The sequence below is a fragment of the Acomys minous genome, assembly GCF_964271855.1.
Source record: "Acomys minous genome assembly, chromosome: 6".
In the NCBI taxonomy this organism is placed as follows: Eukaryota; Metazoa; Chordata; class Mammalia; order Rodentia; family Muridae; genus Acomys; species Acomys minous.
The window spans coordinates 60,172,982-60,188,106 of NC_140487.1; the positions used below are offsets into that span (position 1 = coordinate 60,172,982).

Genomic DNA, 15,125 nt, shown 5'->3' on the forward strand with positions numbered 1-15,125 from the left:
TACACATAAGCAGAAAATTATTTAATAGGAGTTAGCAGGTGGCAGGTAACGTTCCCCACAAAGCCTCAGGCTGGGCATCTGGGAGAGTCCAGGCTCAGCACGCCCTGGCCCTAGCTACACGGTGTATTTGCCAGCTAGCTCGGGCATCTCCTATACCTGCTAGAGGCCACCCAGAAAGCCCGGCTCTCGTTGTGTGGGAGGAGGGCAGGAAATGTCCTTGGGGAGATGTCCGGTAGGAATTAGGATGCTCTCAAGAAACAGCCAAATGAAACAGCCTAGGTTTCAGGGTCAGTGGCCAGAAACAGAGGCACGGGCATGGGCCAGAGAAGGGGGTAGGCGACACCACTTCCATGAGACTACCTTGGCTATGTGGCAACTTCAGAAGACAAAGGAAGAGGTGGTTTCTGCAGGGCTGAGAGCCTGCTGGGCCTGGGCCAAGATGTCACCGGCCTGGCGGTCCAGATCAAGGCATTCTTGCAGTGTGTCCTGGAACTGCCTGCAGGCCTCCTCCAGAATGGAGCTGCTCCGCATGGGCCAGGACTCCCAGTAGCCAGGCTCCACCCACGGCTGCACCTCCATGGCTCTGGGGCCTGGGCTGGAACTGGGGCGCAAGGAACTGTCCAGGTCTCGGCATAACTGGTACAGCTCACTGCCCTGCCCGCTCACACGTTCCCCATCTATGACTTTGAGGCCAGGCAGCAGCTCTCGGACCACAGCCCAGTAAGAGGGACTGGCACACAGTGGGTTGCTGAGGCGGGTCAAAGGGTCCCGGAGTCTCAGGTGCTCCAGGCACTGCAGCCCAGCCAGACACTGCAGCTGGCCAGGAGTGGCCAGCAGGTTACCAGCAGCATTGAGGCTCTGCAGGTTTTCGCAGGCTGCCAGTGGCTCCAGACCTGTCAGCCGATTATTGGAGACGTTGAGCACGGCCAGCTGGTGCAGAGATGCCAGTGGGCCCAGGTGGGTGAGTGCGTTGCCTGATAGGTCAAGCCACTCAAGGTTCAGGCACTCCCCCAAACAACCCAGGTCCACCAGCCCTAAACCCCGAAGTTTCAGTAGTAGGATGGAATCCAGGGCAAACTCTCCGGAGTGGGACTTCAGCAGCTGGGCTGTGATGCTCAGCACCCCGGCCTCTGCTGGCTTCTCTCCCAGAGGCTCCATGGTCCTGAAGATGGTGCCACCGCCAGCCTAGCCCTGGCAGTGCTGTTAAGAGTCACAAGAATGTCGGTGCCTCTGAGGATCTGCTGGCTGCACTCCCTCAATTCCGCCTGGGCCCTAAAGAAAGACAAGACAGTCAGGCCAGCTTCTCCTGAGCATGTGTTCCCTGCAGCAGGGAAAAGCAGGATGCCAGGCAGACAGCACAAAGTCCATGTCCTCACAGAAACCAGGAGTGTTCAATACGCAAGGTTGTCGCTTCAAAAAAAGGGGGTGGGGCGTGTGGCTTTGTGTGGTTTGTTTTCCACTCAGAGGGCTAGGATGGAGGTTAGTAGCCTAGGTGACCTCTGCACTACCTGTGTGACTGAGGCCACTCCAGATCCTCCCCTGGGACCTTAAGATGGCACATGTGGTCTATTTATAGAACCCATCTTTATGGAAGAGGGGTATGTACTTTGAAAAGAGTTTCCATGTAGTTATGCCCTAAGCTTTATTGTGCACATTCGATTGTGTTACACTAGGGAACTTTTTTTTTTCAGATTGTACTGAAATTAAGTACACCTAAAATAAACTGCCCAGTGTTAGACTCTAGAAGTTTGAAATATCAATAGTTGCTGAGTCACACTGAAACAGAATTTCTTCTTCCATCATATGCATACCCTGCTGGCCATGGTTGTGTGCAGACACACACACACACACACACACACACACACACACACACACACACTGCAAGACCCAGCAGCCTTGACTCCCAGAGTGAATGGCCAATAGCCAGACAAGACCTGAGACCATCCAAACAACAGGGCAGGGCACAGCCTTAGGGAAGTGGCCCTGGCTCTCCCCACTGGTCTCATCGTGTTGCATGAAGCTTAGGCCACATACTGCCAGTTTGGTCCACCTCACAGACCTGGACTGTGGGCAAAAATATCATTACCTAACTTTTCCAATAACTATTATGATACACCTTTACTAACCCTAAAGGGTTCCTTTTCAAAAAGTTCTTTTTTAATTGATCAGTTGGTTTGTTGATTTCTTTTGAGATGGGGTCTCATGTAACCCAAGCTGGCATTAATCCTCCTGCTCGCCTCCACCCTGCCCCACCCTTGAGAATTAGTTATAGGTTTATACTGCCACTCCTGGCTCAAATTTGTTAAGTAGATAATAGCTAATTACCACCCTCCTGACATACAGACCCAAACAAAATGTGCTGTGAGCCGGGTGTGGTGGCGCACGCCTTTAATCCCAGCACTCGGGAGGCCGAGGCAGGTGGATTTCTGTGAGTTCAAGGCCAGCCTAGTCTACAAAGCAAGTCCAGGACAGTCAAGGCTACACAGAGAAACCCTGTCTGGGGGGAGGTGGGGGGGAGAGAAGAAGAAGAAGAAGAAGAAGAAGAAGAAGAAGAAGGTGGTGCTGTGACTTCTTTCATTCTCTCAAAAACGTTATTTCTGTTCTCCCAACCCTATCACTGAATTTCGACTGGTATCCTAAGTGTGTGGACCAACTTGTTCCTCTGGCTGGAGCTATAAGGTCTGAGAGGTAGGTAGGTTTTTCAGTCCTAGGTACGGAGGAAACTGGAGTTAGGAAGGTAGGTCAGGGCGGGAGCTAGCATAGAAGCTGGGGTGATCTAGCCACACACTAGTTCCTTCAACTCCAGGCTTACCCTGTCCACCTCTCCCCAGCTCCCCAGTCAGCTCTTCAGTTTCAGCATCACCTCTCAGAGGTCAGCATGATGACGATGCTCACTGCGTGCTGGACAGCATGGTGCTACTGAAGGTACGGCATCATGGTACCAAAGGGCAAGGATGTCCAGGAAGCCATGTGGAGTGAGGAGGAGTGCCTAACATGGCTCTGTAATGTGGAGGAGGACAAGAATATCTTTGTGGCCCAAGTATGCGTGACAGCCGTGTGAGGAGGAGGTCACCTGAGGGGAGGGACAATGCTGATGCCACCCACAGAGAGTAAAGGTTCACAAGGACAGAAAAACAAGAGCAGGCTTCATTCCAAACACCATTCCCCAAACGACAAACTTTGGCATGGTCCAGACTCAGGAGTCTGAGCTAAGCAGGCGGTTACACCCACACAGAACGTTAGGCTGCTGCCAATTCCAGTGCTGCCGGGCACCTGTAGTTGTGAGGTACTGTCACTCCCCAAGACTATGTTTACACGGTCACTATCACTCAGTATGTCCTCCTCCGAGGACACCAGGCTCAGCACCATGACCCCTGCTCAATGGCAGTGTCTTCCAAGAGCTCCCCGCAAATGATGTGACGGGTCTGGGAATGAATCTTGCACATCCTCCCAACAGCACAACTGAGGAGGCTATTCTGGTCCTCACGATATCCCGTCCTCTGTCCTCTGTCAGCTCACTAGCCTGCAACACTCCAGTCTGCTGGGCCATGAACTTCCTCAAGAGGTTGGAGGAGACGGAATGCATAGCTGTTACACAGGAGCTCTGCGATGCTGTATGCAGCTAACTAAGGTTATATATGCCACCCTAGCTGTCCCTGATTGCTGTGAGGGAAGTAAGTTGGGGTGAGGGCAGGAGAAAGCTGCTCAGGTCTACCCAGTACCAACTGTCAGTGTCTCCTGTCCCCTCCAGGGGCCGGATATCTGGGCAACATCTAGATATTAGGCAACCCCTTGTAGCAGGACCAGCAGCACTGGATGGCAAGGCCTGCTGCGCCTGCACTGTTCCTCTGATACCTTCGCCTGGGCTGCTGGCAGCTAGCCTCCTTCCCAGCTCTAAGCCATAATTACTAAGTGATGGGCCAACCTAAGCTATGGGGCCACCCTTGAGATTTACACTGCCTGACGACAGCCTGACACTGAACACAGATGCTGTGTGTTTAAGTCAGTGGAAACAAGCAAAACTCCGATTCTGGAGTGGGCTTTGGGACTGTGCAGTACAGAGGCCTGGGGAATGTGAGTCAAACTCCAAGCTCAGAGTTTCTACCTTTGCAGCTCTGACAGGACACTTCAAGCCAGGTGGCTCCTAAAGGCATGGCTGAGGCCCTGACTTCTTCCTCATGCCAGGACACAAAAACCTTTTCGTGGACTTCCGAAGGTGCCAGGTGGAGTGTGGTGGTTTGAATGAAAATAGGCCCCCCCCAGATCCATAGGGAGTGGCACTATTAGGAGGTGTGGCCTTGTTGGAGGAAGTGCGTCACTGGGGGTGGGCTTTAAGCTTTCAAATGCTCAAGCCAGGACCAGTGTCGCTCTCTCTTCCTGCTGCCTGTTGATCCAGATGTAGGACTCTTGGCTCCTTCTCCAGAGCCATGTCTGCCTGTGTGTCACCATGCTTCCCGCCATGCTAACGGACTAACCCTCTGAACCTACAAGCCAGCCCCAACTAAATGCTTTGTTTTATAAGCGTTGCCATGGTCATGGCATCTCTTCACAGCAATAGTAGCCCTGACTAAGACGTTGACCATGAGGCTGTCAGCTTGCCCTGTCTCCTTGCCCTGGAATGCTTTACCTCCAACCTGTCAGGGCCGGTCACTTGGGTAAGCTGAAGTAAGGGCTGGCCAGTTAGGTTAGAGGAGGCCTGGCCACACTGAGCAGCAGAGGTTGACGTCTTTGCTGCCTTCTCCCCGCCCCCTCGCCATCTTCACAGCTTCTGCCTATGCATCCTCTTCTCGGGCTGCACAGGCACATATCGGCAGCCATTAGTTTTGGAGCCTCCTTTTGGCTTACTCTGCCCAGGTGGCCCAGCACTTCACCTGGGACACAGTTGGGGGAAGACCAGATCTCTCTCCAAGGAACACAATTTTGTCTTCCCAGTGTAGGCAGTTTGGTCAAGGGTACCTCCTTCCTGCTTCTCCAGGGAAACTCGGTCCAGGTCAACTGAAAGGACCCATAAGCTGTTGGCAGGGAACAGGGAGGGGCTGCTTCTTTGGGAGAACAAGTCTTTTTCAAGCTTTTTTTTTCCCTCAGGGGGTCAGAGGTCCTGATTTCCCCCTATGTCCACAAGGCCATCTTTACACCCAGAAACTCAATGTGACCTTTTTTGGCAAGTCCTCTCCGGCAGCCCAGATGAGTCTAATGGTGAAGTCAGGCCTGGGACGAGCTAGGAAGGTAGCTAGGTTCTTGAGTCTCATCACAGGGGGAGCTGGTGCTCACAGCAGGGTCCTCCTGTCTCATTGATCCTGGGGTGTCGTCTCTGTAGTGACCTTTTCCCCCATTTCCAAGCTTGAGAGTTTGAGGGGATGAGAAGATGGGCCCCAAGATAGGCAGCAAGGCAAGGTGAAAAGAACAGTTTTCAGTTACCCTATGTAATTCTGGGGACTGCAAGGCCTGAGGCCATATGGGAAAGAGCCAAAGAGCCAAAGAGCCAAAGAGCCAAAGAAAGAGTCGGTGGAACCTGCCAAGGACGATAAGAAGCAGCCTCGGGACATCACCCTCACAAGGCCGTGACCTGCTTGGCAAGGTGAGATTCCACCCTTCCAGCCAGTTCCCATGGTCCTCTGCACACTCGATCTGTGTTCACTGTCTCTGCCAAACCAACTGGGTGTTTTGTTTTGTCTGAGGTACCAAGAGACCAGTCAGGGACAATGTGGCAAGTGGCTCACTACCTATTAAACTACCAGAGTCCTGAGAGACAGAGAGCCTTCGCTCTTTTCCTTTGTAGCTCCTTCTGCTGTGAAGAAGCCAGCTGTGAAGAAGAACGAGAGGTTAGGTACGCTCTCCAGCGCGGAGCGGAAGTGCCCTTTCTCATGGTCCTTTCTGGGTCACGCCTTCCCTGCTATTCCTCCACCTCCCATGCCTGTGAGTGCTACTCCTCTAAGGCTCTTGCCCAGGCCTGCAGTAAGCACCTTGGCACCAACATAATGGACTTTCCTGCAACACCCACCAAGGAGTACCTGCCTGCTTCCACCCTTCGAAACGCCCTTTGCCTTCCGTGGCAGACTGCCACCTTTTCTTGTATTCCTTCCCATGTCTGATCCCTCAGTCCCTTCTCTGGTCTCCTCTCTCTCTCTCTCTCTCTCTCTCTCTCTCTCTCTAAGTGCCCCTTAGGTGATGTTCTTTAGGCTGCCCATTGCTGGACAACCTCCAGGCTGCTCTGCTCACTGCCCACTATTAGACCGAGGTTCACAACTCATCACCCTCTTTGGAATCAACTCCATCTTGGTACAGGGGTGCCCAGCCTCCCAGATGCCCATGCCCAACACCTGGGTATGGTCTGTGCGGTGCTCTGACCCCCATAGGCTCATAGGGATTGGCACCATTAGGAGCTGCGGCCTTGTTGGAGGAAATGTGCCACGGGGGATGGGGTTTGAGATTCCGAATGCTTAAGGAGGGCCAGTGTCACCCTCTCAGGATCTAGAGCTCGCCGCTCCCTCTCCAGAACCGTGTCTCTCTCTGTGTCGACCCCTGATGATGATGATCGGCTAAACCCCTGAACTGTAAGCTGGCCGCAATGAGAGGCTTTTCCCTCATAAGATGCTGCCGTTAGCATCACGTCTCTTCAGAGCAATACAACCCTGACTAGGACAGAAGTTGGTACCAAGGACTAGGGTGTTGCTGTGACTGGCCTGATCATGGTTTTGCTTGGAGGAATCTGAAACACTCTTAAGACTTTGGACTAGAAAAGCACCAGATGCTTTATGTGGGACCTAATGGGCCACACTAGTAGGAACATGGAAGACAGTGGTGCTGAGGGTGATCTGAACTGTGGGGGCCTGGCTCAAGAGGGTCCAGAGGACAAGAATATTAATATGTGGCCTAGAGATCGTTCTTGTGATCTTTTGGTGAAGAATGCAGAGGTTTTCTGCTCTTGTCCAAAAAAAAAAATCTGCCTTAGGCTAAATTAAAGAGTTATTGAATAACAGAGTTGGCACAGATTTCCAGACAGCCTAGGATAGACTGTTGCTTGGTTAGTGGCCATGCTTATGCAGATCTATCGTGAAAAGAAGCAAAGCTGAGGCAAGAAAAAAAAAAGGGGAAGGGGACACCAGGACAGGTAACCAGATTAAAGAAAAGCCTGATGCTAAGTAGAGTAAAGGGAAAGGTGACCTCAGAGCAACGCCTCACCCAGCTAAGCTTCCCACGTGTGAAAAGGAATTAAAGGCCAGGCATGGTGGTGCACACCTTTAACCCCAGCACTTAGGAGACACAGTCAGGCAGATCTTTGAGTTTGAGGCCAACCTGGTTTACAGAGCAAGTTCCAGGACAGCCAACCTAAGACAGTGAAGGAAACTATAACAGAAATCTGGCGAGGATGTAAACGAACCAGGGGGCCATGTTCCACCGCAGCAAGCAGCAGAACTTGGCAGCTTCGACCACATGGTTCTGCCTTTAGAGTCAAGGACAGAAGAAAGGAGCTGTGGAGTCTCCCTCCCATGACTAAGGAAAGCTGCTGAGGCCAGGTGTGTGGCAGGGGTGTCGCTGCGGGGAGGGTAGAGAGGCCACTGCGTGAAGCCGTGAAGGTGAAGCCTAGATTGCCTTGCAAGCTCCAAAATGTTGGAGAAGTCAGAGCTGTGGCACAGCTGCCAAGGAGAGCAGCTAACAGGGAGTGGAACCAGCCCAAGAGAGAGACGTGTGTTACAGTCAACAAGGCTGAAAGGAGTTGGGGATCTGAACAGTGCCTTGCCATCAGACATGGAGATGCAGAGTTTGGAGTTTGCGCTGGTGGTTTTAGGTCTTGTTTTAGTTCGTCATTTCCTCACCATGCTCCCTTGCCTTGCTTTTGGAGTGGTAATGTATATCCTATGCCATTGTATGCTGGAAGTATGTGATCTGCTTTTTCATCCTGATCTTACAAAGGGTTACAGTTAAGAAATTCCCATGAGTCTCAGCAGAGACTTTGAACCTTGGACTTTTTAAACAATGTGGTGACTGTGGCAGCCTATTGAAGTTGGACTGAATGCAGTCTTGCATTATGATATGGCTACAAGCCCATGGAGTGGAATGTCGTGGCTCGAATGGAAATAGCCCCCAGAGGCTCATAAGGAGATGTGGCCTTGTTGGAGTGGGCGTGGCCTCGTTGGGGGGGGGAGTGTGTCACTGGGGGTGGGCTCGAGGTTTCAAATGGCCAAGCCAAGATCAGTGTCACTCTCTCTTCCTGCTGCATGAAGTTAAGGATGTAGAACAGTCAGCTGCCTCTCCAGCACCGTGTCTGCCTGCGTGCCGCCATGCTTCCTGCCATGGTGATCATGGGCTAAAGCTCTGAACTGTAAGCCCGGCCTCAATTCATGCTTTCCTTTATATCGAGTTGCCGTGGTCATGGTTTCTCATCACAGCAGTAAAACCTTGAGACAGTCCTCAGCCTCATTCCTCCTCGATCACTTTTTTTTTTAGACATTAGAACAAGAAGTCAGGAGACACAGGATGAAAGAACAGAAAAAGACCGAAGAGAGCCTGGCCCAGCGAGCCAGGATGTGTTTTCCTGGAAGAGAAAAGACACAGAGGAAGACAACATAATGTGTGAGTACCCAGAAGCTAGCAAGCGGCAGCTCTTTATAGCAGAAGATAGAATTACACAGGAAGATTAGGCTCAAAAGCCTGCACGATGACACAGAGGGGTCAAACACTGCCGATGATGGAGACAGCAGGCCAGACTCTAAGAGGAGACAGATAAGTTGACTGAGAGCACTTGGAGACTTTCCCTGGAGAAGACTCAGAGAATTAAGAGTCAATAGCTTTCAGTTTCATTCATAAACTCAGATAGCCACTATAAGATCAAATGAATAGAGGCCCCATGAGAGGTGACACCTGTAGAAGCCATGGGCAAAACTGTGAGTGCCAAAGGCCATCCGTGGCCCAGAGCTACTCTCAGATGCCAACAGTGAGGGACCTTACCTCAACCCTCACTTTATGACTGAAGAAACTGCAACCTGGACTGTTAGTCCAAGCCTGTCAATGAAGACAAAGCCCAAGGCATTAAAACTAGGCAACAGTACCAACAGTAGTGCAAAAGAGAAAAAAAAACCTGCCTGTTAGAACTGCAGCCTGGAGTACACCCCAAACCCTCCAACCATAGAACCTCCAAGGCACACATCCTGTTCTGCTTCTAATTCCTGGTCCCATATAGGTGCTCTTGGATCCATTCAGTTGTTTAACAAAAGTGCATGAAATACTATGACCCCACATGGCCCTCAAGACACACACACATAGGCACCAGGATTGGTTGCACATGCCTGTAACCGCAGCTGTTAAAGATTAAAGCTCCTGATACAATAATCCAAGGCCAACAACTCATTACAGGATAGAGCCCAAGCTGTCCCAGTGAGGGACTCCATGTATCTTCAGTCTGAGGCATCTCCTGGGAAGCCTCCTTGCCTCATAGTGTTTTGCTTCACTTTTCTATGCTGGGAACCACAGCATGCCTTTAAGTGTAGCACTCGGGAGGCAGAGGCAGAAGGACCTCAGCTACAGGCTAGGCTGGACTATGTATTAAAAAAACAAAAATGTGGGAGGGGAGCTGGGTAACTCAGTGACAGAGTGTTTGCCCGGCATATGCAATACCCTGGGTTCAATCTCCAGCATCAAAACAGTAAGTACAAGAGTAACTGGTGGGCAAGCTCTGCTCAAGCTGATGGAGAAATGGTGACCTGGAGGCCTTAGCAGAAAGCCTCTTACCCAGTGTTTTGCTTAGGGTTTCTATTGCTGCAATAAAACACCATGACCAAAAAGCAGATAGGGGAGGAAAGGGTTTGTCTTAACACTTCCACATTGTTGTTCATCACTGACTAGGGCAGGATCCTGGAGACAGGAGCTGGTGCAGAAGCCATGGAGGGGTGCTGCTTACTGGCTTGCTCCACATGACTCACTCAGCCTGCTTTCTTATAAAACCTAAGACCACCAGCCCAGGAATGGCACCATCCAAAATGGGCTGGGCCGTCCCCCCATTGGTCACTACAAAAATGCCTTACAGATGGATCTTGTGAAGGCGTGTTCTCAACTGAGGCTCCCTCTCTGATGACTCTAGCTCGTGTCAAGTTCACATAAAAACAGCCAGTACACCTAACAGGCACAAGACCCTGGGCTCAATTGTCAGCACACCAGGAAAAAAAAATAGATTCTTCACAGCAGGCCAGGGAGAGTGAAGGCTGGGGACCATTCAGGGCTGGCTTATCCAGGGCTGGGAAGCAAAGGAGAAAGGGATAAAAAGACTCCCTGGTAATCTTGTTTTCTTACAAGGTCTGTCCAGATCAACTGGGTTTGAGGTTCTTTTTGAACAAATCTTCAGGCATGTTTTTTGTTTTTTGTTTGTTTGTTTGTTTGTTTTTAACAGAAAATAGGAAGCGCCAGGAGTGGAGGATGGCTGCCTGGGTGAGGCTGACAATCCAGAGAATACAGAGGATGAACAGACACCAGTGATGGCTGAAACACAAAGGGAGAAGCACAGGAAAACTTTACAAAGTGAGAGAATTTCCAGAAAGATGGCTTCAGCGAATGATGAGGGAGCCTGGGCGGTAAGAAGCGGGGTAGAGGTAAGTTCAGCCATCCGCCAGGGTTATAGGGAGGCATATTCCAGGACGTCCTCAGATAACCAAAATCTTTATATCAAAGGGCATTGTATAGAACCCACACACACCTCTCTATACTTTAAACCACCTCTATGTCACCAACGAAGCCGAGAACATTGTATTGCTTCAGGACTCAAACAAGAAAAAAAAAAGTCTGTGTGTTTAGTACACTTTGTTTCTAGCTTGTTGTTTGTTTTTCTGAAAAATCCAATCCCAGTGATGACAGAACTTGTGGATTTAAAAAACCTTTGGCAGGTCCACTGGAGTGTTGAGTAGAGGAGCCAGAGGGAAAGGGAAGACTTGGCAGTGTTTCTCAGATGGAGAACAAGTAACTGGGGAAAAGGAAAAAAAAAAAAAAAGTACCAAGGGAAACAAGGGAAAGAGGTGAAATAAAGGGAAAATTGCCAGGAATCCTATTTCTCCCTGACAGACAAGGAAGCGGAACGGGTCTCCAGGCAGGCGAGTCCGTGAAGGAACGGTGGGTGGGGGACTGAAACAGCACAGCTGTAAAACCAGCAACCTGTATCTGCAATCTCCCGGCATCTGCTCACCTGGGCTAGGAGATGCCTTAGCACATGCCATGTGTTGTGTGATTAGATTATGACTTCCTCCTGCCTGGTTTGCCAATCTTTCCCAGGCCCCTGGCCAGAAGGGATCTTGGCTCCTAATTCTGCCTTGTTGCACCCGCACATTGCACTGGTAAGCCAGTGTTCAGTTCAACCCACCCCTGGCCATGCCACAGTTCTGTCAACACGCTTGCCGGCCTCCTCCCCTCTCCCCTTCCTACACTGGGGGAAGAAGGGGATGCTACCGCCTCCTACACCACTCGAGGATTTAAGCCACTTGCAGAAAGGTGTTTTAAATAACACTCAGTCATCTTTTGAGCTCACACTAGCTTTTGCGACAAAAACAAAACAAAACAAAACAAAACAAAAAACGGACAGTTTCCTGCTGGAAGACTACACTTCCCAGCTTCCCTTGTAGACTACCGAAGTCATTTCCACCCATTTTGGTAACAAATGCTCCCTCGCCGTGAATAAACATGGTCCCGCGTGGTCGGACTAAGCCTTTCATTCCTCCCTTGTCTTTAGAGCTGCTCTTTTTAAAGACACTAGCAGGACCCCTGTTGCTATGTACACCCAGCTGCTGTGATCACGGGTTAGAGCGCCTCCCGCCTGCGGCACCCATCTCACCAGACTGTTACCGGTTAAAGCGATTCTGTCTGTAACTGTAGTCTGGGCAGTTCCTGGTGCTGAGGGAGTGACCACTAATAGCTGGAGGTTCCGGAAGAATGCGGCCTCCTGGGGCACATGGAGAGCGCCCCGCCGCTGAGCTTCTGGAGCAGGGCCAGCGGGCTCCTTAACCTATGAAAGACCGGAAACGGTGGGGAGCGGTAATGCACAGGAGAGGACGCTTCCAAGCCGCCGCCACCACCACCACCACCCCCCCCCCCCCACGTCCCCGCTGTGGCTGGCAGGGTACGCAAGTTACGCAGGTTACGCAGACCGCTGGACCGTAGCTGGACCCAGTGCTACAGGGAGATTTTGTTTCTATTGGTTTGGTCATTAGTACATTTGATGGTGTAGTGTTGGGGAAGGCATTTATAGGTCCTTACGCAATACACATTCCGTGACGTTCACTGTGCCAGGCTGCAGGCCGGTGGTGACCTAGATTTTTCTAATCCGTTAAATGGTGCCCGTTGCGTGCGCTCCCACCCCCACCCCCACCCCGCTTGTGCCCTGCACCGCGGTGCAGTCCTGCTCACCGCTTGGCACTGCAGACAAAATGACAGATAATAAGAAGGACCCCTCGTGGAAACCTTACCCGTATTTTCGGAAGCCTGCCTCAGAATGTCTCCTGAGACAAACTGCCTGGTGATGCTCCCAAAGGCCTTGCACCACGGGATGTCACCAACGCAAACTGCTACCTTTGCAAATGACGGATAAAGAAGCCTCCTTGGCTGGGAGCAGGGGAGAATGCCTCCCCTCCCTTTGGATTCACAGGCCACTGAGAGATTTCTACACTGAGAGGCGGACACGGGCAGGAGATAGGGTTTTCTGTCTCCTGGTGCTTCCCCTGCCTCAGACAAAGCAGTTCCTCAGTTCCTGGTCAGTTCCCCATCCAGCCTGGGCCGGCAAAGTATAGACATGTTGTGGTTGTTGTTGTTTATATCTTTGCACTTTATCACGGCTGTTTCTATCTCTTTTGAACCTTTCTGTGTGATGGCCCAGTCTGATTCTGTCTTAAGATTAAAAGCCATCTTGCTATATAAATTAAAAAACAGTTCATTCCTGCTTTTTGTAAAACTTGGATCTGACCTTGTCTTGAGCCATTTTCTGGAATTTGGCAGTATCCACACCCTATATACTCTGACCTCCACCCTAAGCTAAGATAAGATGTTCTGCCAAATAATTTTGAGATGTTCCGCCAATTTTGGTTCCTATGTAGCCAAAATATCTTGGAACCCCCTTATCCTTGCAGTTTGGGGGCTATAAAAAAAAAACCAACTCCGTGTTTCCTGTGTTTGGGGGGATATTCTTTCAAACGTTATTTTAAGGGAGATAATCCTATCTGACAGAAAATAAAACTTGTTTAATTCGACCAGAAACTGTGGGTTGGTGGTTTTTGCTCTCTGTTATGTGGGATTAACACATGTTTCAGAAATGGGGGGTGGGGGGTGGGAGTGTTTGTTTCTCCATCATACAAGGAAGCCACCGAGCATGTTACAGTAAGAAATGTTAAGAGTGCTAAAGAAAAATTGCCAGAAGACAACCCTGCCACCCCCTCCCCCAAAACCTCTCCCTTCCCCCAGCTTCTGGTTCCTTTTTACAGTCGTGGTTCTTTTTGCCCTCTTGGCTCCCCCTTTGCTCCCTCGGCTCCCTCTTTTCATCCCTCTCTCATTACCCCCCCCTCCCCCCCCCCCTTATGGGCCAGTTCAGTCTGCTGGTCGTGTTCAATCCACCATGGTCAGTGTTCTCTCGCTGCTCTGGATTCTACCAGATGTATGTATGTATGTATGTATGTATGTATGTATGTATGTATACCGTGTGTATGCCTGGTATTGTTGGTGGTCACAAGAGGATGTCTTATGCCCCTGGACTGGTAGTGAGCTACCATCTAGGTGCTGAACCCCAAACTTGTGTTCTCTGTAAAAAGCAGTCTGTGCTCTTAACTGCTGAGCCATCTCTCCAGCTCCATGGTCCTAGTTTGCTTTTCTACAGCTGTGATAAACACTGTGACCCAAAGCAATTTTGAGGGAGGAGCGGGGTTATTTTATCTTACCATTTACAGCCCATCATGAAGGGAGATCAAGGCAGGAACCTGGAGGCAGGAACTGACACAGAAGCTATGGAGGAGTTCTGTGTATTGGCTTGCTCCTCATTGCTTGCTTATTTATACAGCGCAGGACCATCTGCCCATTGATGACGCTATGTGCCCTCCCTGTCCCCAGAGACTTGCTTGCAGTCCAATCTGATGGGGGCATCTTTTCATTGAGGTTCCCTTGCCCCAAAAACTCGGATTAAGCTGACAAACGTGTAAGTGTGTGTGTGTGTGTGTGTGTGTGTGTGTGTGTGTGTGTGTCTGTGTGTGTGTGTATCAGGACATATCCCATAATATCACCTTTTGATGTACGCCTTCACAAGCTGAACATTTAGTGCTTGGCCCAGGGTCCCACTCACCCAAATGCTCTTACTTTCTTATCTACATCTTGGGTGGGGGTGGGGGGGGAGAGGAGACAGCCTTTGTGACCCCAGGCCTTGCTCTTGCTGGGGTTGTTAAGTAAAGCTGTTCTTCTCAAAGATTGCACTACCTGAGCAATCAGTTTTCATAACAAATCCTGTTCTGATAAAAAAAAAAAGTCACCAGGTTGGCAAATAAAAGATATTGTTTTGTTCTATTGACTTCTTAAAGTTTTAGTTGTTTGTATGTGGGTGGGCCTGTGCCTGTGAGTGCTGGTGCCCTGGGAAGCCAGGAGTCAGATCCCCTGGACCTAGAGTCCTAGGTGGTTGTAAGCCACCTGACTGAGGTGTTGGAGTTGAAAACTGTATCCTCCTGCAAATGCAAGAGCCTTACGCACTCTGAAGCACTGAGCCATCTCTCCCACTCTGAGGAAACTTTTTGTTTTTATTTTTTTAAATAATATTTTTATTAATTTTTTGAGAATTTCATACAATGTATTTTGATCATGTTAGCATAGAAGCAGCTTCACAAGTCTGCCTCCAAGTTGCTTAGCAACCTCTGATGTCATCACCTGTCACCATCACCAGGGGTCCAGGATAAAAGGACAAACCTGCCATCTCTCTCCTACTTCTCTCTCTCCCTCCCTCCCTCCCTCCCTCTCTCTCTCTCTCTCTCTCTCTCTCTCTGTGTGTGTGTGTGTGTGTGTGTGTGTGTGTGTGTGTTTCTCTCTCTTTCTCTCTCTCTTTCCTTCTCTGCCTTCATGCCTCTGTCCCTGTCTGTCTGCCTTCCCGTCCACATGGTCAGTCTTCCTCTACCTAACTCTGC

General features: G+C 50.4%; 1 protein-coding gene and 1 long non-coding RNA gene across 6 annotated transcripts; one reads left to right on the forward strand and one right to left on the reverse strand.

Moving 5' to 3' along the window:
* Positions 1 to 6: 6 nt before the first annotated feature.
* On the reverse strand, positions 7 to 12,575 carry LRRC61 (leucine rich repeat containing 61). Of its 5 annotated transcripts, none has more exons than XM_084784521.1 (3): positions 12,444 to 12,575; positions 11,824 to 11,983; positions 7 to 1,272 (listed from the first exon to the last, which is right to left on the reverse strand). In XM_084784521.1, exon 3 carries the CDS (start codon positions 1,156 to 1,158, stop codon positions 379 to 381), a length of 780 nt encoding a protein of 259 aa, XP_084640647.1. In that variant the 5' UTR covers positions 1,159 to 1,272; positions 11,824 to 11,983; positions 12,444 to 12,575; the 3' UTR covers positions 7 to 378. The 5 variants fall into 5 exon arrangements, with proteins under 5 accessions (XP_084640647.1, XP_084640646.1, XP_084640649.1 ...); XM_084784520.1 differs by lacking the exon at positions 12,444 to 12,575 and adding an exon at positions 12,235 to 12,350; XM_084784523.1 differs by lacking the exon at positions 12,444 to 12,575 and adding an exon at positions 2,813 to 3,000 and having other exon boundaries at positions 11,824 to 12,218.
* On the forward strand, positions 6,145 to 11,806 carry LOC311598933. The gene is made up of 3 exons (XR_014779715.1): positions 6,145 to 7,517; positions 8,449 to 8,574; positions 10,385 to 11,806. It is a non-coding gene; the product is annotated as an uncharacterized lncRNA (long non-coding RNA).
* Positions 12,576 to 15,125: the final 2,550 nt, after the last annotated feature.

What these genes read in the sequence shown, in the direction of transcription:
- LRRC61 (XM_084784521.1), bottom strand. Translation starts at nt 1,158, where the DNA reads ATGGAGCCTCTGGGAGAGAAGCCAGCAGAGGCCGGGGTGCTGAGCATC.